General features: G+C 44.8%; 1 protein-coding gene across 9 annotated transcripts in view; it reads right to left on the bottom strand.

Annotated features, from left to right (window-relative positions):
* Positions 1–24,058, bottom strand: part of APLF (aprataxin and PNKP like factor) — a 51,112-nt gene that overhangs the window by 12,452 nt on the left and 14,602 nt on the right. For all 9 annotated transcript variants that reach the window (XR_014786278.1, XM_084823972.1, XM_084823928.1 and 6 more), the window contains 3 exons: positions 15,769–15,892; positions 4,210–4,289; positions 626–1,020 (listed from right to left, as the gene is read on the bottom strand). Coding sequence is in view for 8 of the 9 variants with exons in the window: in XM_084823972.1 (XP_084680098.1) it covers positions 626–1,020; positions 4,210–4,289; positions 15,769–15,892 (599 nt within the window). In the remaining variant the exon portion in view is untranslated. The remainder of the gene's footprint in view (positions 1–625; positions 1,021–4,209; positions 4,290–15,768; positions 15,893–24,058) is intronic.

Genomic DNA, 24,058 nt, shown 5'->3' with positions numbered 1-24,058 from the left:
TCCAATGCTGTGCAAGCAGACTTCAGTACATGCAATAGAACTTCTGCTGATGCAATGGCACTTTCCTTGCACTCCTCCCCCATGAAGCCCCCAACGCACCCCAAATCTGCTTTGCAGACTTCAGCAGCATTCTTAAACACATCTACCTACAACATGCAGTAGGATTTATTTTAAGTAAAGCAGCTTAATATCACACTGTTAGCTAAACTTTGTCTTCTGCCCTAAAATATCAGAAGCAAAATAACCCCAATATTGAAAATAAAGGGAAGCAAATACAAACATGCCACAACATTGCCTATTCATAGTGTAAGTTTTAAGACTATTACTGCCTGATAAAATTATTTTTGCATTGTCTGGCACAAGCTGGTTTTTATTCACCTAGATTGCATGTTGCTTATCGGTCATAATGGCCATCACATCCTTGGGTTATCCATCTGAATATAATTTCCTACACTCACTTCTGAAGAGGCAGCTCATCTGCTCACTGTAAATAATTAAAACATGTTTTTAAACACAAGAACTGGCAGTACAAGAACTTCACTGCCCACAGGTTACATTGTTACATTGTTACATATCAGCAGGTATTTCAATCTGGCCATCTAGAAGATTCACAATTTGATTTTACCTGTAACAGCTTCTCCCATACTGGCAAGCTGTCCTCTGGTGTCTGGTTACATTGGAGCTTCGTAGTACATCTTGACTTTCAGTTAAATTAGAAGTGTCTGTTTCATTATCCTGATTTAGCATAAGTTCTTGAATTTCGCCCTGGTGAAGCAAAGAATGTGATGGCTTGTCCTGATAAACTTGCTCAGCTTTAGAGCTAACATTCTCCAATTTGTTTTTCCTTGTATCTGTTTCAGTGGGCTGACAAGCCTGTCCATCTGGGTTGAGGTCCAACTCCTTATTCTCAAGCTGATGACTACGTTGCCCCATAGAACTTTCAGCAATTTGAGGTACTATTTTGCTTTCACTCTTTTCCATTTTTTCCACAACAGGTTCAGTAGATATTCCCTGTATATCCTGTGGAAATTGGTGTGAAATTCTTCATGAAACAGATTTTAGTTCATAATTATTTGCATAAGCACAGAGCCTAGCTTAATTCATCAGTGTACATAACATTTTACAAGCAAAACTAGACAGGTTCCTGCTTCAAAGACCTTACAGTTTTAAGAGGCAATTAGGAAAATTAGGGTCCGGATGGTGAGTGTATATAATTACATGTATTGAAACTTCAGAGTGTGTTGGAACTTGGGAGTCAGCTGCAGCCTTGACAAAAGCATTTTGAGGAGGGATTTGAGGGAAAGGAGACTTGGCAAAACCTCCATATCTGGATTGGGTAGCAAGGGAGAATGGGTAGGGTCATGTTAGAGAGCCAGACACCTTTAAACAGCGGAGGGTGGTAAAGCTGTGGAGTGGAGGTCACCAACAGGGATATAATGAAATTAAGGCCCATGCCAGGGAGACCTTTAAAGTAAAGACAAAAAGTGTGAGGTAGGTCTGTCACATGGTCTGACTAATGGGAGAGAAGATTCATTGTGGCAGTAGAGTTTTGGATAGAAGTGAAATGACTGAGGTACAATAGGAGAATTACAAAGAAAAGAAAAGTCATAGTAGTCAAAGTGAGACATGACCAAAACATAAATCAGGGTTTAGCTTAGGCAACACAGGGGAATGGGATGGTATTTGCAATGCTGCACAACAGGATTGGGCAACCTGCAGCCCTCAGAGGCCACCTGTGTGGCCCACAGCCATGCCCAATTCACACTGTGCTGAAGTGGTTACATTAGGGAAGAGGGCACACAGGAATACCTCTCCTGGTGCAGCCTCTTCCCCAACTCCATTGATTCCAATGTAGCTGGGATCTGAGGGGGGTAGCCTCCCCGTCCTGTCCCCCCAGGAATCCCACCTTGTGTGTGAGTATGCATGCAATCTTTGTTCAAACCTTTTTGTTATTATTTAAAGAAAGAAAGCTAACAAACACGTCAAGTGCTCACTAAGATGAAGTGAAGTTTAGATTGAATAGCAAAGCACCATTCCCAGCATTAAGATGCTGAAATGGGAACAATGAAATTGGCTGTGAAACAGCATTAAAGAAGTTTATACATGCCTCAGTGCTTGGTAGATTAAAAGGGCCAAAACAGTGCAGAAAGCTACCCCCGAGCAGCTGACTGGATGACAGCCTGTTTTCCACCCGTGTCTTTAAAGATCGTCCCCATAGTATCCTTTAACAATTCTGCTGGCAAAATGTCTAATTAGCAATGTGCAAGAATAATTCCCTCTACTGTGCCAAGAAAAATACTGGGATTTAAATGTTACCAACTCTAGGCATATATTTTCATAATATGTGTTGAAGGATTAGAACCCAAATTGCTCTCTTGTGGCTAGCTGTTGATTAGTAAGAATTCAAAACATCACACTCCTCTTAACAGAATCTCTCTTGGCTAAATCACAGAACACTAAGGTTAATCCCATGTCCAACGGATTTTGTTGTTGTCGGTTCCACCCACTAACCAGAAGTTATAACTACTGTTTCCCACCACCCCACAAACAGCAGTGGCTGAAATTCTAAGCAAGCTTATTTGGAAATTTAAAAAAACAGAAATTTAAAACAAAGTGATATACCTCCAAACAGAAGTGTTGAAAATCAGGCTGTTTGGCTCCACTCCAGGCTTAAGCTATCAAAGGCACAAACAATTATCTGCCTGCTGACTTGTGCCTGTGTTTCACAGGGTCAGTAACTGGCAGGTGGACTACACACACATGCACACACCAATGTCAAAGTCCACTGCTGTGTCCCAAGTATTAAGCCATTTAGAAGTAGTTACTATAACTTGACTTTGGAAAAGCTGTCTGTCTCTAGCAGCAACACATAAAACACTGAATGTATTGCAAAGGGATGCTGAGAGAGATAGCCTTAAGTATGATTGAGTTTATGCCAGCCTTCCCTGACTGGTGCCCTCCAGATGTGTTGGACTACTCCCAGCATTCTCCAGCCAGCCCTGGGGGTACCAGCTTGGGTAAAGCTGGTTTATACTGTCCTTCTCTGACAAGCTCCCACTACACTGAAGTTGAAGTATAACATTCCAAATACAGAACAAATTATCACGGTGCTCTGGAGCGGCACCTGCCAGTCACAATCCGCACGCTGGGGAAGAGGGGAAATCCCCCTTCCAATCCCTGTTAGTCCAGATACATAAGATTCTGCAGAGGGAACAGACCTGCCATTGCACCACCACAATAACATAAACCCTTGCAACAAAGAGTGGGTCTCCTTAGACATAATGCCAAACCATGGCTTAACATTACACAAGCAACCCCTGAGGGCTCATGTGCTTTCTCCTCCACCACCCGTCATGCACAGCAGTTTCAATCTTTTTTGCCATTTCATCCAAATAAGCAAACTATGGTTTGCTGCAAACAAGGACTGGACATACGGAATCGTTATGCACAAGGGGAAGAGAGAGGACAAAGGTGTGAGCCCAAGGCTCCTCTGGACTCATTCACATGCATCTGGCGAGGCTCAATGTCTCCTTAATGAGATATATATTGTTAAGCTTTTGATTATTTTGGTTGCACCATTTGGTGGTGATTGCACAGCTGGATTGCCAAACTCTGCAGTATGTCCATAGCTGCTCTAACATTGCTTTTCCTATTTAAACAAATGGTGGCCAGTTATATGGGATAAAATCAAGTGCTACTCTCAAGGATACCAATGGAATGGGCAAACACTTGCCCTCTGCCCTGCACTCTGAGGTCTCCAGTATCAGTATGAGAGGGGCAGGTTTTACCTACATCAGATTGCATCCCTAATGCTTGAGTTTTATCCACTGAAGTGAAAGACAGCGAACATCTTATATGTCAGAAAAAGCAGCTTTATTCTAGGATACCATCAGAAGAGGGGCAAAATCTGGCCCCTGCACATGGGGTTACAAGTGTGTTACTTCCTCTGACATAAGTGAATGCTCTCCTTTTTGTGGAAGTAGCAAGGTGTACTCAGGGAGGGACAGAACTGGAGCATGCACAAAACTGGCCACTTGGTCCTGACATTTATCAGCTGCTTCTACATTGACAGGGACCCCACTGGGGACACAATACATCTTCGGGCACAAAACACTGCACACCTTGACCCTTGCAACCCATTCTTGCCTGTTAGAATTATGGTCTAATTTGAAAGAAAAGAAAAAAGACAAAGCAAACTGAAACCAGAACCTGTGTTGCAAGTGCAGCATCTTCACTTTCAGTCATTTTCTGTTTTTTTCCTGAATATTTGCTTATTTCTTCATTATTTCCTATGGAAAATGCAAAGAACATTAATTATAAAAAACTAATATTGAAGCTATGAAGAACTTAACCAATTAGAAAATTTTAGAATGCAAATGTGTGTGTTTTAAAAAAATAATCCACCTCAATGTATCATTTTAAAACCAACTGTACTGGTTTGTTAAAGATCCCTGCAAAACTAAGCAATATGAGATCCTATTTAAATACATTTGTTGTTCAGTCATTAAGTCGTGTCCGACTCTTCGTGACCCCATGGACCATAGCACGCCAGGCCTTCCTGTCCTGCGCTCTCTCCCGGAGTGTGCTCAAGTTCATATTCATTGCATCGGTGATGCTATCTAGCCATCTCATCCTCTGCCGCCCCCTTCTCCTTTTGCCTTCAATCTTTCCCAGCATCAGGGTCTTTTCCAGTGACTTTTCTCTTTGCATTAGGTGGCCAAAATATTTGAGCTTCAGCTTCAGTATCTGTTCTTCCAATGAGTAGTCAGGGTTGATTTCTTTTAGGATTGACTGATTTGACCTCCTTGCAGTCCAGGGGACTCGTAAGAGTCTTCTCCAGCACCACAGTTCGAAAGCATCAATTCTTCGGCGCTCAGCCTTCCTGATAGTTCTCACAGCCATATATTACTACTTGGAAAACCATAGCTTTGATTATACGAACCATTGTCAGCAATGTGATGTCTCCGCTTCTTACTATGCTGTATAGGTTTGCCACAGCTTTCCTCCCAAGGAGCAAGCATCTTTTAATTTCATGGCTACAGTCACCGTCTGCGGTGATCTTGGAGCCCAGGAAAGTAAAATCTGTCACTGCTTCCATTTCTTCCCCTTCTATATGCCAGGAAGTGATGGGGCCAGATGCCATGATCTTCGTTTTTTTAATGTTGAGTTTCAAACCAGCTTTTGCACTCTCCTCTTTCACCCTCAACAAGAGGCTCTTTAGATCCTCTTTGCTTTCTGCCATTAGGGTGGTATCATCTGCGTATCTGAGATTGTTGATAATTCTCCCGGCAATCTTAATTCCGACCTGTGATTCATCCAACCCGGCATTTCTCATGATGTACTCTGCATATAAGTTAAATAAGCAGGGCGACAATATACAGCCTTCTCGTACTCCTTTCCCAATTTTGAACCAATTGGTTGTTCCATGTCTGGTTCTTACTGTTGCTTCTTGACCCTCGTACGGGTTTCTCAGGAGACAGGTAAGGTGGTCTGGTACTCCTATCACTTTAAGAATTTGCCACAGTTTGTTGTGATCCACACAATCAAAGGCTTTAGCGTAGTCAATGAAGCAGAAATAGATGTTTTTCTGGAATTCTATTGCTTTCTCCATGATCCAGCAAATGTTGGGGATTTGATCTCTAGTTCCTCTGCCTCTTCAAAGCCCAGCTTGTACTTCCGGTAGTTCTCGGTTCACATACTGCTGAAGCCTAGCTTGTAGGGTTTTAAGCATAACCTTGCTGGCATGTGAAATGAGCGCAATTGTATGGTAGTTCGAACACTCTTTGGCATTGCCCTTCTTTGGAACTGGAATGTAAACTAACCTTTTCCAGGCTTGTGGCCACTGTTGAGTGTTCCAAATCTGTTGGCATCATCAAGTGAGTGCAGTGAGTGCAGCACTTTAACAGTATCATCTTTTAGGATTTTAAATAGCTTAGCTGGAATACTGTCATCTCCACTAGCTTTGATGTTAGTAATGCTTCCTAAGGCCCACTTGACTTCACTCTCTAGGATGTCTGGCTCAAGTTCAGTGACCGCACTATCATGGCTATCAGGGACATTGAGATCTTTCCTGTATAGTTCTTCTGTGTATTCTTTCCACCTCTTCTTAATCTCATCTGCTTCTGTTAGGTCCCTGCCTTCTTTGTCGATTTCTTTGCATTGTTCATTTAAGAAAGCCTTCTTGTCTCTCCTTGCTATTCTCTGGAACACTGCATTCAGTTGGATGTATCTTCCCCTTTCTCCCTTGCTTTTCATTTCCCTTCTTTCCTCAGCTACTTGTGAAGCCTCATCAGACAGCCACTTGGCTTTCTTGCATTTCTTTTTCTTTGGGATGGATTGAGTTGCTACCTCCTGAACAATGTTATGGACCTCCGTCCATAGTTCCTCAGGCACTCTGTCTATCAGGTCTAATCCCTTAAATCTATTCCTCACCTCCACTGTATATTCATAAGGGATATGATTTAGGTCATACCTGAATGGTTTAGTGGTTTTCCCTAGGTTCTTCAATTTAAGCTGAAATTTTGCAATAAGAAGCTCATGATCTGAGCCACAGTCAGCTCCAGGTCTTGTTTTTACTGTGCCTCTCAACTTGTGCAAAAAGCTACCCGTTACAAAAATAAAAAATACAATACATTATCAGCATGTGTTCTTTATTAAGATGAGAGAAAACAAGTAACCTGTAGTGACACATAGACGCTTCATCCCCATCTCTGATTCATGGGGCAGAATAAAACAGCCCCCCTTAATCCTGTGGGTGGATCCAGACTACCAAACATTCAGCATGTTTCGCTGGATGCTGAACTGGCTCCTTAAAAAGCCAAAATATGTAAACCATTCAGGAGGTCATTTTGGGTGCAAGGTGATCAACCGCTGGCTGTAAAAGCTCTGAGAGAGTAATTGCTAGGTATACATCTTCATTTGTTCAGTATCTGGGGATGTAGACCAGCTCGTACTGGACATCAGCAGCCACCTGCCATTTCTTCACTGGCCAAAGAGTCTCTTTTTAAAAGCCTAGTAAATGTCTATCAGAACTGATGGGCTTATTTTCCTCTGTCATGGTACAACAGGTGGATAGGAGCATATCAGCAATAAATAAAGTTAGTATCTTTTTAGAATGTACACTTAGTCATCCTGGAAGACAAATCCCAATGCTTTTATGATGCTGAATGGGCTGCATGACTTCACAATGGCCTTGATGATCAGCATGTGTTATGAAGCACTTGCTATTATGGATGACATTTTCAGTAATATTTGCCTGTACTCACTGAAAAAGAAGTCAGCATGAATAAACTGCACTCCAATACACTACTGCAGTGACAGTTTCTCATTGTCATCTTCATCAAGATGTTCATTTCTACAAATTACAACCTTTACAATAGACAGATGAATAAGAACTGCTCATACTTTTTAACTTTCTATTTTATTGCTGCTATACCACACCAGTTTTGTTCAGTCGTTCAGTCGTGTCCGACTCTTCGTGACCCCATGGACCATAGCACGCCAGGCCTTCCTGTCCTGCGCTCTCTCCCGGAGCGTGCTCAAGTTCATATTCATTGCATCCGTGATGCTATCTAGCCATCTCATCCTCTGCCGTCCCCTTCTCCTTTTGCCTTCAGTCTTTCCCAGCATCAGGGTCTTTTCCAGAGAGTTTTCTCTTCGCATTAGGTGGCCAAAATATTTCAGCTTCAGCTTCAGTATCTGTCCTTCCAATGAGCACTCAGGGTTGATTTCCTTTAGGATTGACTGATTTGACCTCCTTGCAGTCCAGGGGACTCGTAAGAGTCTTCCCCAGCACCACAGTTCGAAAGCATCAATTCTTCGGCGCTCAGCCTTCCTTATAGTCCAGCTCTCACAGCCATACATTACTACTGGGAAAACCATAGCTTTGATTAGACGGACCTTTGTCGGCAAGGTGATGTCTCTGCTTCTTACTATGCTGTCTAGGTTTGCCATAGCTTTCCTCCCAAGGAGCAAGCATCTTTTAATTTCATGGCTACAGTCACCGTCTGCGGTGATCTTGGAGCCCAAGAAAGTAAAATCTTTTTTATATGGACATCAGATTGACTACATTTAAAGCAAAGCAAAGACTTATTTTTCTAGTTTCATTTGCCAGTTCAATGAGGAAACAAATGTACTCAGCAAATGGAGGGAACGCTGAAACAGACTAATCATTTACATGAATAATTATGCTCAGCAAGCAAACAAACATTACGCAATCCTTGTTTTTTTATTTTATTATGTTAACTATCAATGCACACTCTATCTGCACTAATTATGTTGTGTGGTATGATCTAATAGTTGCATTTTAAATGTAAAATTGCATTTATGTAAAAACACACTTTAATAAAGTTTGCACATCCTAGAGCTTATTTGAAAACAACTTCTTGTTTTAATTCCTACTGTTCTAAAGCCCAGTTAAAAAAAAACACCTTAAATCTAGTAGTTACTTACATAGGTAAAATGTCAAATCTTAAAGCTTATTTTATATGGCACTTCTTCTGAACTTTAGTCTTTAGAAGATAATACAGAATAATATCCTTAGAAGTTTGAAGCCATCCATCCTATTCAGCTATGTATACTGAAGATGGCTAGAAAATGTTGAATAAATTTTGCCTATTATCTCGGTATCTGCCGAGGCACATCTCCTCCTAGATTTCTCACTTTGCTTGCGGTGAAGCAACTCAACTGACAATGACTGGGTTCGGACAACATGCTAACCCACGATGGTTTCTTTTTCGGAGTAACCAGTGATGGGTTAGAGTGTCATCTGTGAGCTGTTTTTCCCCACCCACGGTGGATTACTTCTCCCAAATAAGTCACCCTGAGAACCCACAGTCTGCAGTAAGGGTTATTTTACGCACAATAGGTTGGTGTGCCATCTGCCAGCACATTGTGGATAAAGAGCATCAGGCAGCGAGCTGCTTGACAAGAGTGGCAGAAGCAAGCCTTCCCATGGCTTGACTTTGAAAAAGGAAGGATTTTTCCCTGACCTGGGAAACAACCCTTTTTTGAAAAGGTTGGAGGGGAGAGGGGGAGAGTGCATACCCAAGGGTAGGACCCATTTGGGGTGCTGGTCCACCTGGCATAAAGGGGGATCCTGCAGGTAGGTGGGTGTTCAAGACCCTGATGCCTTCTCCCTCCTCATAGTGTGGCGGACAGGAGAAGGGTCTCAAACACCCACTTGCTTGCTGGTTCCCTATTCGGAATGGGGTGGGGTGGGGTGGGGTGGGGACACCCTAGGCGGTTCCCACACTTTGGCATTCACTTCCCCCCACCCCTCCTTTCCATGTATATTTTTTCTTTCCATCATTCCGATCTTTCACAAGATCTGAATGAGGAAATGGAAAGAAAATGTAGTGCCCTGTTTCTTCTGAAAAAGCAGGGGTGCCCAGCATGGGGAGGGGGTGGAGGCACCCCCTCTGATTCCTCCCCATGCCGGGCACCCCATCTCTTCAGTAGAAATGGGGTGCTTTCCCACCTCCCCATAGGGATGGCTTGTTCTGCCTTTTCTCAAGTGATAGCAGCAAAGCAGAGGCAGCAGTCGCAGGGTTGGATACTGGCTCTCCCCACCTGCACCCCTCCATGTTTGGGCAACATGTAGGGGTGCGTGGGGGGCGTGGGGGGCGCAGGGGGGGAGCCGGTAACCTTCAGTTTCCTGATACTTCACATGTGCTCAGCATTTGGGAAACCAAAGGAAAAAAAAAAAAGAAAAGAGCCTGCATTTGGGTCTTTAAATTGTCTCTTTAAATCCCAATGAAAGGCAATGGAGGCCATCGCTATTGGCTTGCATGGGGATTTAAAGCATCCCATGCACCAAAGACAAACCTCTTTTTGTATGGCAAGCAGGGGGTGCTGGGGGGGATGAGGGCTATGTGGGGGAGCCCCCCCAAGCTCCCCCCCGGCACGAATGGGAACACGTAGGGAAGTGGGTAACTGTAACCCTTTTCCCCCACTCCCACCTCCTTTAAAATTATCCACCTCCCTGAGGGTTTCATAGTTGTGCCAGGGTGGGTGCGGGCCATGGGGAGTCCCCTGCATTGCCACCCCGGCACCTTGCTCCTTGCCATACAAAAAGAGGAATTTTGTGCATGGGATGCTTTAAATCCCATTGCCTTGCATGGGGATTTAAAGGTGCCCCGTGAGGAAAATTGGGGGCAGGGGCCAAACCAAGCCGCCTGTGTTGCCCCCATGGTCCCTGCTGGGGGGCTTAGATCCCCCACCCCATTTTTGCCTTTTTAAAAATGTCCGCAGCCCCATTTTGCACAAAATGGGGCTGAGGAATTTTTTTTTTAAATGCCCCTTCCAAAAATCAGATTGCGGGAAGGGGATTTCACCTTCCCACCATGGGTCCTGTTGCCCCAAGGACCCACTGCAGGGGGCTGGGTTACCCCCTGTAACATCTTCCTGCTTTGTCATATTGTTATATGTTTTTATATTGTTAGATGTGTTGTTATATTGTTAAATTTAACCCAGGTGAGATGCGGTTAATGCCAGAGAGTGAGTAAAGGTGGGAGGTTATAAGGTTATATAAAGGATAAGCTGACAGATAGGAATCAGATAGGGTTTAGGGACTAAAGAAAGAACTTCTAGGTAGTGGGTTTTGTGTGTAGTATTTTAGCAGGGAAGAGTAGGTATAAGCATTGATTAATAATAACTTATAACTTTTCATGTTTTAAATAAATCATTATTTGTTTTTTAAACATCCAAATCCCCACATGTTGATTGAATTGTTACGCTACCTTTATTAATTCTATTTCCATGTTACTTCTCTTGTTAAGAGAACCAAGTGAGCTAAAGCAGGCATTCCTGAGGGACTTGGTTCTCAGTTTCAGAGGTGGAGGCTGGAGAATGGGCACTTTGAAAATCCAATGGAAGCCTATGGGCAATTATCTCCATAGGTTTCCCTGGGATTTTCAAACTGGCTGTGTGGAAAATCGGGGGTGGGAGGGCTAATCCAGCCCCCCCAGACTGTTGAGGAAACATAGTCCTTGGGAGAGCTTGGATTTGCCCCACCCCCCAATTTTTCACACATATCATCTTTAAAAAAATAAAACGAGCCCCCATTTGTAGACATTCCCCGGTTACAGGGAAGTGTGGGAAATGTTTCCTGGTCAAGTTTTTATGCAAAAATAGGACCAGGAAAATGTTTTTAAAAGGGACCTGATCCAGATCACAATCGAAGCTGGGAAGGTTGACTTGGCGGCAGACAAGATGGATCTGCCACCAGGACTGCAGGCTGGAGTACTGAGAGGGAGGGGGACAATCAGGCAAACAACCCACCCATGGTGTGTTGTTTGCCCAATTGTGTAGTGGGTGCACTAGCCACCCATGGGGTTGTTTGCAAATCAACCAACTCTGCATGGCTAATCACCCCCCACGGGTTACCGTGACATGTAAACAGCCCCAATGTGTGCTTCCATCTTGAACTGGGGATACCGCCAATCATTCGGTTTGCAGTGATCATTTCTCCACTTTAGCAAGGCTGTCAGGGTCAATCCTGGCACAGGGTCAAGGGGAAGGGTATCAAGTCTCCAAGGGCTTCATGGGGAAAATAATCTAAGATGACTTCAGTCAAAATAGTACACAAATGTTCCCCAATTTCCTTTAGCAATGTAATTTCAACAATCCTCTCTCTGAAATCAGCCAATAATTTAAACTAGCAGTCTAGAACCAGTTTTTAAATGCATATTTCTGACAACTTTCAACTGTTTATGGTGTAATTAAACATTATCTAAGCAATCAACCTGCTAGGTATGTAGCAAGCTAAAAAGTTGTTCAGCACACTTTGCAGAACACTGGTCTATAGAACAGTCATCCATTTAGATACTGTACTTATTTGTTTTAATGTATTTGAAATGATACTCCATTTTTCACCTATATGACCGTCTGAGCTTCTTGCGGCTGGCCTTGTAATCCCCTCCCTCATACAGTGCAGCAAAGCACTGGGAATACACACACACTATGAAGAGTGCTTGAGCTTAGCAAGGAAAGGCTAATTTCTCTTGTACTTCAGCCCCAACTCATTAACCACTAAGCTGCAAGGGCTGCAGGCATATAAAGTTTCTTAACTAGGTGGGGCAAGCAGAGTACCTCCAAAGTGGGGAAGAGAAGAATGTACCATATTTGTAATGAACACTATGCACAGAAAGACAAATTCTTGTTTTTCTAGAATACAATAGTGTAGAATGGCAGGATAACCCTTCTCCATACACAAATAAGTATTGATGCTGCATACTTGTTCCAAAAGAGACTTGTCTGAGCTTAGTTACTGTGTGGATTGGTCTCTTATGAACAACATTTTGCATATATTTTGCATATTATGGATGTATCTAGTTAAGTCTTCCCATTGATAGAACTGCTTCCATCAGCAGAATGGGGAACTCTCCCTAGCAACCCCCATGCATCTTCAAGATCACCTCTGGGAGGTTGGGGGACTCTCCAGAGCAGAAAATGGAGGGGTGCAGAGGAAGGGGGGGGGCAAGAAGGAAGAGAAAGTCCTGTTATGCAAGCAGACATTCCACTCGTGTGATATTGTGTTTCGCCAGGGTGTCAAGGTTCTAATTCCCTGTGGATTTGTGACACAACCTAGCAAGGCCCATGACAGATTTGCTCTTGTGCCAGCCTTCTTGTGCTGAGATTCAAAATTTAGCCTGACGATTCTGAGAATAGACTATAACAGACAGACCCCCACATCAGTGTGGCCCCTTAGTCTTCACAATGATCAAGGTGCAAGAAATGCTGTAGTGTGTTTGAAATTAGGTCAGAAACTGCTAGATGGCCCACATAAGTTGCTCTGGACTATTGTCAAGGAAAAGTGAGATATACGAGTCAGGGATGTTTTCTCTGATCTTGTCTGCTCACATTTTAGTTTATTCTCCTGTCTTTGTAGATGACCAGAGGAGGCCTACAGTAGCAAGATGTACTCCTAAGCTCCCTGATTTGCAGACCATCAAATCTGTCTCTCTTAATCAATATGTCAATATCAAGGTAAGGAAGTATAGCTAGCCACCTCAGAGAGTTTTGATTTAAACTCAGTGTTTGGCTTGTGGCCTTGCCAACACATTTCTTTGTTGAATAGAGTGCAGAAGCAAATTTCCCACTTTTCAACTATCAACACTGCACCCACTCCCAGAGAGGAGTGGCTATAGATCCTCTCCTCTTCGCAGACCATTAGGCTGCTGGAGGTGTAGGCTAGTGCGACGCACTCACGTAGCCAGCATGCCAGGGATGCTACTGACATCTTCTTGCCCAAAGAGGATGGTCTGAAGGACACAAATAGGGTGCTGTGTTGCCTGTGGGGCCTGATCCTGGTATGCCATTCCCTCTCCTGGGGGTTGGAAGGGTGAGGGCAGAAGGATGACCAGATCCTGGGTTCTGTGGAAATCAGAGTTGATCTTGGGGATGAAGATTGGGTCTGGGCAGAGGACCACCTTGTCCTTGTGAAAAATGCAAAGGTCCTTCTCTGCTGAAAGATCCCCCAGCTCAGAGATCCTTCTGGTGGCGTCAAGAATGGGTCTGGACCCGCCGTTCCTCTTCGGGACTGCGAAGAAGAGGGAGAAGACACCCCTCTCTTTCCAAGGCACCTCTCAATGGCTCGGACCTGACAGAGGTGTTGTATTGCTGCAAGAGTCCTCAAATGCCTAGCTGGGTTGTTCCGATGGGGGGAGCTGAAGAAGCGTTCCCTGTGTGGTCTCTGGAGCTCTATGGAATAGCCCTCTGTCACCATTTCCAGGACCCAGCTGTTTGAGCAGAGCCCCCTCCAGGCATTTGAGAAGTCCTGCAGCCGTCTGTGCGGCAATGGGTAAAAAGCCCTTGATAGGGGGTCCTGGATCCTTCTCCCCACCACAAGCCAGCCCTCTGTGTGTCAAAGGAGTGGTCCCCTCCTCCTCATGTGACCAAAGGTTGCTCCTTCTTTGGTCTTCTTTCTTCTTTGCCTCTTTTTTGTCTTGTTTTGCTGTTCTCCACACGCAAGAGCTTCGGAGAAGCTGCCTCCTTCCACAAGGCAGGAAGTAAAACTGACGAGCATGGGGGAGGCCCTACCTCCTCTGGAAAGTCTTCTCTGAGACTGCCTTCCTGGCCCCAGAGGCAGAGCCTACCCCATACTGGGCTGGCCTCCTGCACTCAATGGATTAATCACTGACATCTCAGCTACTGCTACCCAAGCAGGACTGACCACATTGTACACTATCAGGACCTAACTATTAGTGAGTCCTCCTTCCCCTATCTATGACGATACATAATGCAAAGGCCAAGCAGGTGAACTGTGGCAGCACATGCTGCAAATTCACAGAATCACCTACTGCTTGGCCCAATGTAGAGTTGTGGGCTAGCTTTACATTCCACCTCACTTGCAACATGTAAAGTGGGTGACATTTCTACTGAAAGTTGGTGGGGGCTATATTAACAGGTAGAGTCACTTTTAGCAGAAACATCCGCCTATGAGGCAAGATGCAACTACCTCACATGCTGGCAGCTCACAGGCAACACCATAGCTGTGATTTTAGTTATAGTTATCATAAGAACATAAGAAGAGCCATGCTGGATAAGACCACAGGTCCATCTAGTCCAGCCTTCTGTTCACATACTGGCCTACCAGCTGTCAACCAGGAACCCACAAGCAGGACATGAGTGCAACACCACCATCCTGCCCATGTTCCCCAGCAACTGATGGGCATAGGCATGCTGCCTCTAATACTGGAGGTAGCACATAGCCATCAGGACTAGTAGCCACCGATAGACTTCTCCTCCAGGAATTTGTCTAACTCCCTTTTAAAGCCAATAAGAACATATCCTTTCACCTCTCTATTGTCCCACCCATCCTTTGACCATCCCAATTGCTACCTACAAGTGCACAAAAGCACCTCGTTACTTGATGAGCAACATAGTTAGTTGGCCCTATCTAGTGTCCAACAACACTAGCAACAAAACTGACATAACCAGCAATAGCCGCAAGATTCCTACAGTTGTTATTTGGTCAGGATCCTTAAGGTGTGTATGCAAATTAAGTATATACAACAATCCTACTTCTGATGTGCAGTTCTGGCAACTGACACTAAAGTGAACCACATTTCATTGCTCCATAACCTCTTTACAATGCAACAGCTGTTACGTAATACAGTGTATTTGAAGAAATGCGCCGACAAACAAAGTAATCACAATACTATTAAGAAATGATAAACTGTTTAGCAAGAATGACTTGAAAGAGCAGATGGGCCAGCTGTGTTAAAATTAGCTCTAGGTGTTTAGAGCACCTTGTTCACAAGTTTCTCCTTTGTTTTTAACTGTTGGAGAATGTAACTTGTAAGTGAAAAACAAGGTAAGGAATGACACACATTTGCAAGCTTGATGAGCAGCTAGGGAACAGAATTATGCCCAACCTCACCTACAGATAGTTGATGCTATATCTAAGTGACACATGAGCACATAGGTCTCCACTCATCTATGCCTGATGTGTAATGTCAATACTGCACTTTTGAAGTGTAAGAATGGAGTATTATTGGGCTTATGTGCATAGGAATCTACATGCACATCCTCCACTTACATCAAACACATGGATGTCTCAGGTTTTAGTCCCAGAATCTCATCATACTCTAAGTTTACTGGGTTTGTCACTTTGGCCTGACAGAGACTAAGATGTGGACACAACACAGTCATATCAAACTGAAAATACATTAAGAATTTGCATAGTTGTGTTAACTATAGTTTAAAAAACCCAATTCAGTAAAGAAAACAGCTGAGACTTCCATAATAAGTGTACTGCACAATTACCTCTTTCAGGGACTGAGGTTGATGGACTTTGAACCCTTAGGTTTTCTTGCAGCATCCATGCTGGAAGCTTTCTTTTCCTTTGAGCAAGCCTTGATTCTTCATTTTCAGAAATTCTAGCAGAAAACTGGAAAAGACTTTACAAATTAATATCATATTGTACATTTCCTAATAGGTGCAAAACGGTAAGAAAAATATGTAGGGGATTCAATGACCATCCTTCTCATATGATTTCCATAAAGTTCTGTGCTTCCATAAGTGGATGTATGCAGTTATCTCAATAAAGTTCTAATATTCTTTGTTAGGCATTGTTTCATAAACTCGAGGCCAATACACAAGAGGCAACAGATCTAAAGAGGCAGGTTCTCCCCCATGGTTCTCCACCATGGTACTGGCAGAATCCATTTTCCCTTCATTCTCTCCTACCATATACAGAAGAGGAGGAAGGGGCAAAGAGAATACCACCCACGAATATGGGAAGACCTACAGCTTGCTGCATGAATTAGAATAGCAGAATCATAGAGTTGGAAGGGGCCATTTAGGCTATCAAGACCAACCCCCTGTTCAGTGCAGGAATCCAGTTTAAAGCATCCCTGACAGATGGCTGTCCAGTCTGTGCTTGAATATCTCCAACGACAGAGAGCCCACCCCCTCCCTAGGCAGTTGGCTCCATTGTCTGACTGCTCTGACCGTTGGGAAGTTTTTTCTGATGTTCAACTGAAATCTGCCTTCCTGTAACTTAAGCCTGTTATTTTGTGTCCTACATTCTTGGATGACAGATAACAGGTTGCAGACCTCTTCTGTGTGAAAACTATTTAGGTACTGGAAAAGTGTTATCATAACTTGTTCAAAAAGAACAGGAGGAACAGAAAGGAAGGTGTTGTTGCACTGTATGTGAAAAATACATATCTCTGCACAGAAATACAGGAGGATGAGCTTGGTAGCCCCATTGAGAGCATCTGGATCAAAATAAATGGAGCAAAGAATAAAAGGAACCTGGTGGTTGGAGTCTACTACCGGCCACCCAACCAAGGAGAAGACGAGGATGAAACTTTTGAAAAGCAAATAGCCAATGTTTTAAGGAAGCATGATGTAGTAGTAATGAGGGACTTCAATTTCCCTGATATTTGTTGGGAGACAAATTCTGCAAAACATGGCCCCTCCAGGAAATTCCTGACTTGTGTGGCAGATAACTTCCTCCTACAGAAAGTAGAGGAAGGAACTAGAGGATCAGCTATCCTTGACTTGATCCTAGCAGTTGCAGAAACTCTGGGGGAAAGCGACCATGTTGCACTTGAGTTCTTGGTTCTAAGGGAAGCAAGAGCCGAGTGTAGTCAAACGCGTACCCTGGATTTTAGGAAAGCTGATTTTAATAAACTCAGAACAATGATCAGTAAGGTCCCATGGCAAGCGACGCTAACGAGAAAAGGAGTCCAAGATGGGTGGGAGCTTTTAAAAAAGGAAATTCTCAAGGCACAATCACAAACAATTCCAACAAGAAGAAAAGGTGGAAGACAACAGAAGAGGCCAATGTGGCTTCACAAAAAGCTTAGGGATGGCCTGAAAACAAAAAAGGACACATATAGGAAGTGGAAAGAAGGCCAAGTAACAAAGGAAGAGTACAGGCAGGTAGCACAGAATTGCAGGGATGGCGTCAGGAAGGCTAAAGCTGAGAACAAGCTGAGGTTAGCGAGGGATGCTAAAAACAACAAAAAGGCTTTCTTCAGCTACGTGCATAGTAAAAGGCAGAGGAAAGAAATGGTAGTTCAGCTATTAAATAAGGATGGCAAGATGAGAAAGAAAAGGCAGAGGTGCTCAATTCCTACTTTGGCTCAGTCTTCTCCCAAAACAGGGTCTCTGACCCCCCTGGCAAAGGCAAAGTACAGGCTGAATGGGGCAGGATTGCAGCTTGAGATCGATAGGCATATGGTCAAGGAACACCTAATTACTTTGAATGAGTTCAAATCTCCAGGGCCAGATGAACTGCATCCTACAGTAACAAAGGAACTGGCAGAAGAACTCTCAGAACCACTGTCTATTCTCTTTGAGAAATCATGGAGGACGGGGGAAGTGCCAGATGACTGGAGGAGGGCTAATGTTGTCCCTGTCTTCAAACAGGGTAAAAAGGAGGAACCTGGGAACTACAGACCAGTCAGTCTGACATCAATCCCTGGGAAATTTCTGGAGCAGATGATAAAGCAATCCACCTGGAAGCACCTTGAAATGCCGTGATTACTTGAAGCCAACATGGATTTGTCAAAAACAAGTCCTGCCAGACAAATCTGATCTCATTTTTTGATCAAGTAACCTCCCTTGTAGACCATGGGAATGCTGTAGACATCATATACCTCGACTTCAGCAAAGCTTTCAACAAAGTGCCCCATGATATCCTGATGAGCAAACTAGCTCAAAGTGGGCTAGATGAAACAACGATCCAGTGGATCCACAGTTGGCTACAGAATCGGACTCAAAGAGTGCTTATCAATGGGACCTTCTCAAACTGGGGAGAGGTAATGAGTGGGTACCGCAGGGCTCAGTCCTGGGCCCAGTGCTCTTCAACATCTTTATTAATGACTTGAAGGAGGAGGGGCAGGGAATGCTGATCAAATTTGCAGATGACACAAAATTGGGCGGGACAGTAATACTTTGGAAGACAGAAACAAAATTCAAAGTGATCTGATAGACTGGAGCACTGGGCAGAAAACAATGACATTTAATAGGGATCAATGCCAAGTTCTGAACCTAGGAAAAAGAAACCAAATGCACAGTTACAAGATGGGGGATACGTGGCTCAACAACACTACAAGCGAGAAAGATCTTGGAATTGTTGTCGATCACAAGCTGAATATGAGCCAACAATGTGATGTGGCTGCAAAAAAGGCCAATGCTATTTTGGGCTGCATTAATAGAATCATAGCTTCCAAATCCTGGGAAGTACTAGTTCCCCTCTACTCAGCACTGGTTAGGCCTCATCTGGAGTACTGTGTCCAGTTCTGGGCACCACAGTTTAACAAGGATGCAGACAAACTGGAGAGGGTTCAGAGGAGGGCAACAAAGATGATCAGAGGACTGGAAGCAAAGCCCTATGAAGAGAGACTGAAAGAACTGGGCATGTTTAGCCTTGAGAAGAGAAGACTGAGGGGAGATATGATAGCGCTTTTCCAGTACTTGAAAGGTTGTCACAGAGAAGAAGGCCAGGATCTCTTCTTGATCATCCCAGAGTGCAGGACACGGAATAATGGGCTCAAGTTACAGGAAGCCAGATTCTGGCTGAACATCAGGAAAAACGTCCTGACTGTTAGAGCAATACGACAATGGAACCAATTCCCTAGGGCTCTCCCACACTGGAGGCATTCAAGACGAGGCTGGACAACCATCTGTCAGGGATGCTCTGACCTGGATTCCTGCACTGAGCAGGGGGTTGGACTCGATGGCCTTGTAGGCCCCTTCCAACCCTACTATTCTATGATTCTATGATTCTATCCCCCCTCAGTCTCCTCTTCTCAAGGCTAAACATACCCAGTTCCTTCAATCTTTCCCCATAGGACTTAGTTTCTAGTCCCTCGCTCTTATTTATTTACAACATCTGTATACTGCTCCACATCTAAAACAGATTCTGGAGCGGTGAACATAAAAGGTAAAATAATAAAAAGATAAGAAGAATTAAAACACCATATTATTTTTTTTCTTTTAAAAACAGAATGCCAGCAAAAACTATGGCTGGCCAGTTAAGGAGTGCTTCCTGGAAAAGAGCTGTTTTTAGGAGGTGCCTGAAGGAGCACAGTGTTGGTGCCTGCCTGACCTCCAGAGGCAGGGAGTGCCAAAGAAACGGGCCACCACACTGAAGGCTCTTCTCCTGTTGGACTCCAATCAGGCCATAGGTCCATGTGGAACCACCAGAAGCGTGCCCTTTGATGACCTCAGTGACCAGGCAGGTTGGTAAGGGAGAAGGCACTCTCTCAGGCATTCTGGTTGTTTAGGGCTTTGCACACTAGTACCAAAACTTTAAATCTGGCCCAGTAGCAAATAAGCAGCCAGTACAGTTCCTTCAGCAAAGGAGTTGCATGCTGAAAAGGGGCAGCTCCCAAAAACAGCTTCCGGAGCAGCCTTAGGGGCAGCCCCACATAGAGTACATTGCAGTAATACAGTCTTGAGGTTACTAATGCCGGTACCACTGTGGCCAAGCTACCCCTGTCCAGGAGACGCCATAGTTGGCAAACCAGCCGAAGCTGGTAAAAAGCACTCCAAGCCACCAAGGCCACTTGGGCCTCCAGCGACAGTGATGGATCTAGGAGTTCCCAAAAACTATGAACCTGATCTTTCAGAGGGAGTGCAACCCCATCTAGAACAGGCTATAAGCCTATCTCCCGGACTAGGGAACCACTCACCTACAGGACTTCTGTCTTACCAGGATTCAGTTTCAGTTTATTGGCCCTCATCCAGCCCACTACTCAGTTTAGCCACTGACCCAGGACTTGCACAGCCTCTCCTGATTCAGATATTACAGAGAGGTAGAGCACACTGATGGCACCTCGCTCCAAATCCCCTAATAAGCACTCCCAGTGGCCTCATATAGATGTTAAACAACATGGGGGGCAAGATGGTACCCTGCAGCTCAATTGCCAAGGGGCTGAGAAATGGTCACCTAATGTTACTCTCTGAAATCGACCCCGCAGGTAGGACTGGAAACACTGTAACACAGTGCCGCCGATGCCCATCCCACAGAGTTGATCCAGGAGGATACCATGGTTGATGGTATCAAAATCCAATGAGAGATGGAGTAGAATTAACAGGGTTGCACTCCCCCTGTTTCTCTCTATATAAAAGTCATCCATCAGGGTGACCAAGGCTGATTCAGTCCCATAATCAGGTCGAAACCCAAGTCGGAATAGGTCTAGATCACCAGTATCCTCCAAGGGTTCCTGCAGTTGCTCCACCAAGATTCTCTCCAGTACCTTCCCTAAGAAAGAGATATTTGCAACTGGGCAGTAGTTGATTAATATTACTGGGTCCAGAGTGGGCTTCTTCAGGAGTGCTTGCACTACTGCCTCCTTAAGGACAGCAGGGACTACCCCTTCCTGTAGAGAAGCTTTTACCACACCCTGGACTCACCCAATCATACCCCCTTGGCTAGCTTTTATTAGCCAGGAGGGGTAAGGATCGAGAGAGCACGTGGTCGGTCGCATTGCTGCAAGTACCCTGTCCATGCCATCAAGCTGCAGCAACTGAAATGGATCTCACAAAATCGGGCAGATGGTGGCATCAGATATCTTGACTGGAACTGTGAGAGCAACAACAAGTTCACTGCGGAGACAAGCAATTTTGTCCTCAAAGCGATCGCAGTGGGCCTTTGAGGAGACCAAGGCCCCATTTGCTTGGGAGAATTTTAACAGCCCCTGGACCACCTGAAAGAGCTCCGCTGGACAGCTACTTGAGGACGCAATGAAGGCAGCGAAATAAGCTTCCTTTGCTGCCCATGCAACTACACCATAGGCATGATTATGTGCTCTAGAGTGTGCTCAATCAACTTCGCTTCGAGTCTTGCACCATTTGCGCACTAGCCGATGTCCAGCCTGTTTCATTTTCCATAGCTTCCCAGTATACCAGGGAGCAGAGTGGGCTGCACAGCACTGGAGAGGGCACTCAGGTGCAAACAAGTCAATGGCCCTCCACCTCTCACTGTTCCATATTGAGAGTAGGGCCTCAGCTGGATCACCAGCTTTGTCCACTGGAGAATCCCCAAGAGCATTCAGAAACCCATTGGGTTCCACCAGTCTCCTGGGGCAGACCATCCAAATGGGTCCCCCACCCCTGCAGGAGGGAAGTAACACCATGAGTTCAAATCTCACCAGGAAATGGTCTGGCCAGGACAATGGGGTTACCCAAATTTTCAGATTACTCATTTCAGAACTTGGAGCAAAAAACAAATCAAGGGTGTGCCCTACTTTATGTGTTGGGCCAATGACAAACTGAGACAGCCCCATCGTTATCATGGAGGCCATAAAGTCCTGAGCAGGAGCTCCGGAGACAGCCTCAGCATGGAAGTTAAAGTCACCCAGAACCCCCATCCTGGGTTCCTCCACCACACTTGAGACCACCTCCACCTGCTGGGTAGCAGGGTGGGCGGCACACTAGCAGAATCCCCCATCTGTCTCTATGGCCCAACAACAGGTGCAACCCCTCAAAGGTGGAGTGGTTTTCTGGTGAGAAGAGATGGAAGTTCTGTAAACCACAGCGACTCCCCGCTCCCCTCCTGCCTATGTTGGTACTGCACCGGGTACCCAGGTGGACAGAGCTCAGTCAGGTCATTCCCACCCAGCTCGGCCACCCAAGTCTCAGTAATACATGCCAGATCAGTCTTCTCAACCACAATTAGGTTGTGAATGGGTGCAGTTTTATCGCGGACCAACCTGGCATTAAATAGCAGCATTGCAAGATAGGAGGGCACAGTGGATGACCTACCAGGTACATGAGAGCTTGGGGGGGGGGGGGTAGAAGGGTAACGGCGTATAAGCATCTGTGACCTATTCTACTCTGATGTCCCAACTCCTCCTGCCATATCTCCTTCTGCCCCACATTGCTGGGATACAGGCACCATCTCCATGGATCTCTGTATTTTCTAAGAACATCCTTGCACAACAGAGTTTCCCACACACTCTCACTACCCACTCACAACTCAAACATATCCTCAACCATTCAAAACTCACACGCTCCATTAATCTTTGTTGCCCTTCTCTGAACTAGTTCCAATTTATCTGAATCCTTCTTAAAGTGCAGTGTCCAGAACTGGATACAGTATTGAAGGCGAGGTCTAACACAGAGTAGAGTGGAACTATTACTTCTTGTGATTTTGAAACTATGCTTCTATTGATGCAACCTAAAATTGCATTTGCCTTTTTTGCAGTCACATCACACTGCTGACTCATATTCAGTTTGTGTTGTTGTTCAGTCGTGTCCGACTCTTCGTGACCCCATGGACCATAGCACGCCAGGCCTTCCTGTCCTGCGCTCTCTCCCGGAGCGTGCTCAAGTTCATATTCATTGCATCCGTGATGCTATCTAGCCATCTCATCCTCTGCCGTCCCCTTCTCCTTTTGCCTTCAGTCTTTCCCAGCATCAGGGTCTTTTCCAGGGAGTTTTCTCTTTGCATTAGGTGGCCAAAATATTGGAGCTTCAGCTTCATTATCTGTCCTTCGAAAGAGCAGTCAGGGTTGATTTCCTTTAGGATGGACTGATTTGACCTCCTTGCAGTCCAGGGGACTCGTAAGAGTCTTCTCCAGCACCACAGTTCGAAAGCATCAATTCTTCGGCGCTCAGCCTTCCTTATAGTCCAGCTCTCACAGCCATACATTACTACTGGGAAAACCATAGCTTTGATTAGACGGACCTTTGTCGGCAAGGTGATGTCTCTGCTTCTTACTATGCTGTCTAGGTTGGCCATAGCTTTCCTCCCAAGGAGCAAGCGTCTTTTAATTTCATGGCTACAGTCACCGTCTGCAGTGATCTTGGAGCCCAAGAAAGTAAAATCTGTCACTGCTTCCATTTCTTCCCCTTCTATATGCCAGGAAGTGATAGGGCCAGATGACATGATCTTAGTTTTTTTAATGTTGAGTTTCAAACCAGCTTTTGCACTCTCCTCTTTCACCCTCAACAAGAGGCTCTTGAGATCCTCTTCGCTTTCTGCCATTAGGGTGGTATCGTCTGCATATCGGAGGTTGTTGATAATTCTCCCGGCAATCTTAATTCCGACCTGTGATTCATCCAACCCGGCATTTCTCATGATGTACTCTGCATATAAGTTAAATAAGCAGGGTGACAATATGCAGCCTTGTCGTACTCCTTTCCCAATTTTGAACCAATCGGTTGTTCCATGTCTGGTTCTTACTGTTGCTTCTTGACCCTCGTACAGGTTTCTCAGGAGACGGGTAAGGTGGTCTGGTACTCCCATCACTTTAAGAATTTGCCACAGTTTGTTGTGATCCACACAATCAAAGGCTTTAGCGTAGTCAATGAAGCAGAAATAGACGTTTTTCTGGAATTCTCTTGCTTTCTCCATGATGCAGCAAATGTTGGCGATTTGATCTCTAGTTCCTCTGCCTCTTCGAAACCCAGCTTGTACTTCCGGTAGTTCTCGGTTCGCATACTGCTGAAGCCTAGCTTGTAGGATTTTGAGCATCACCTTGCTGGCATGTGAAATGAGCGCAATTGTGCGGTAGTTTGAACACTCTTTGGCGTTGCCCTTCTTTGGAATTGGAATGTAAACTGACCTTTTCCAGTCTTGTGGCCACTGTTG

Source organism: Heloderma suspectum, chromosome 1 (assembly GCF_057233095.1).
Source record: "Heloderma suspectum isolate Gila_16-S chromosome 1, 16-S_ref, whole genome shotgun sequence".
Classification (NCBI taxonomy): Eukaryota; Metazoa; Chordata; class Lepidosauria; order Squamata; family Helodermatidae; genus Heloderma; species Heloderma suspectum.
The sequence above is the reverse complement of the archived record's forward strand: the minus strand, read 5'-3'. Positions and strand labels throughout refer to the sequence as shown.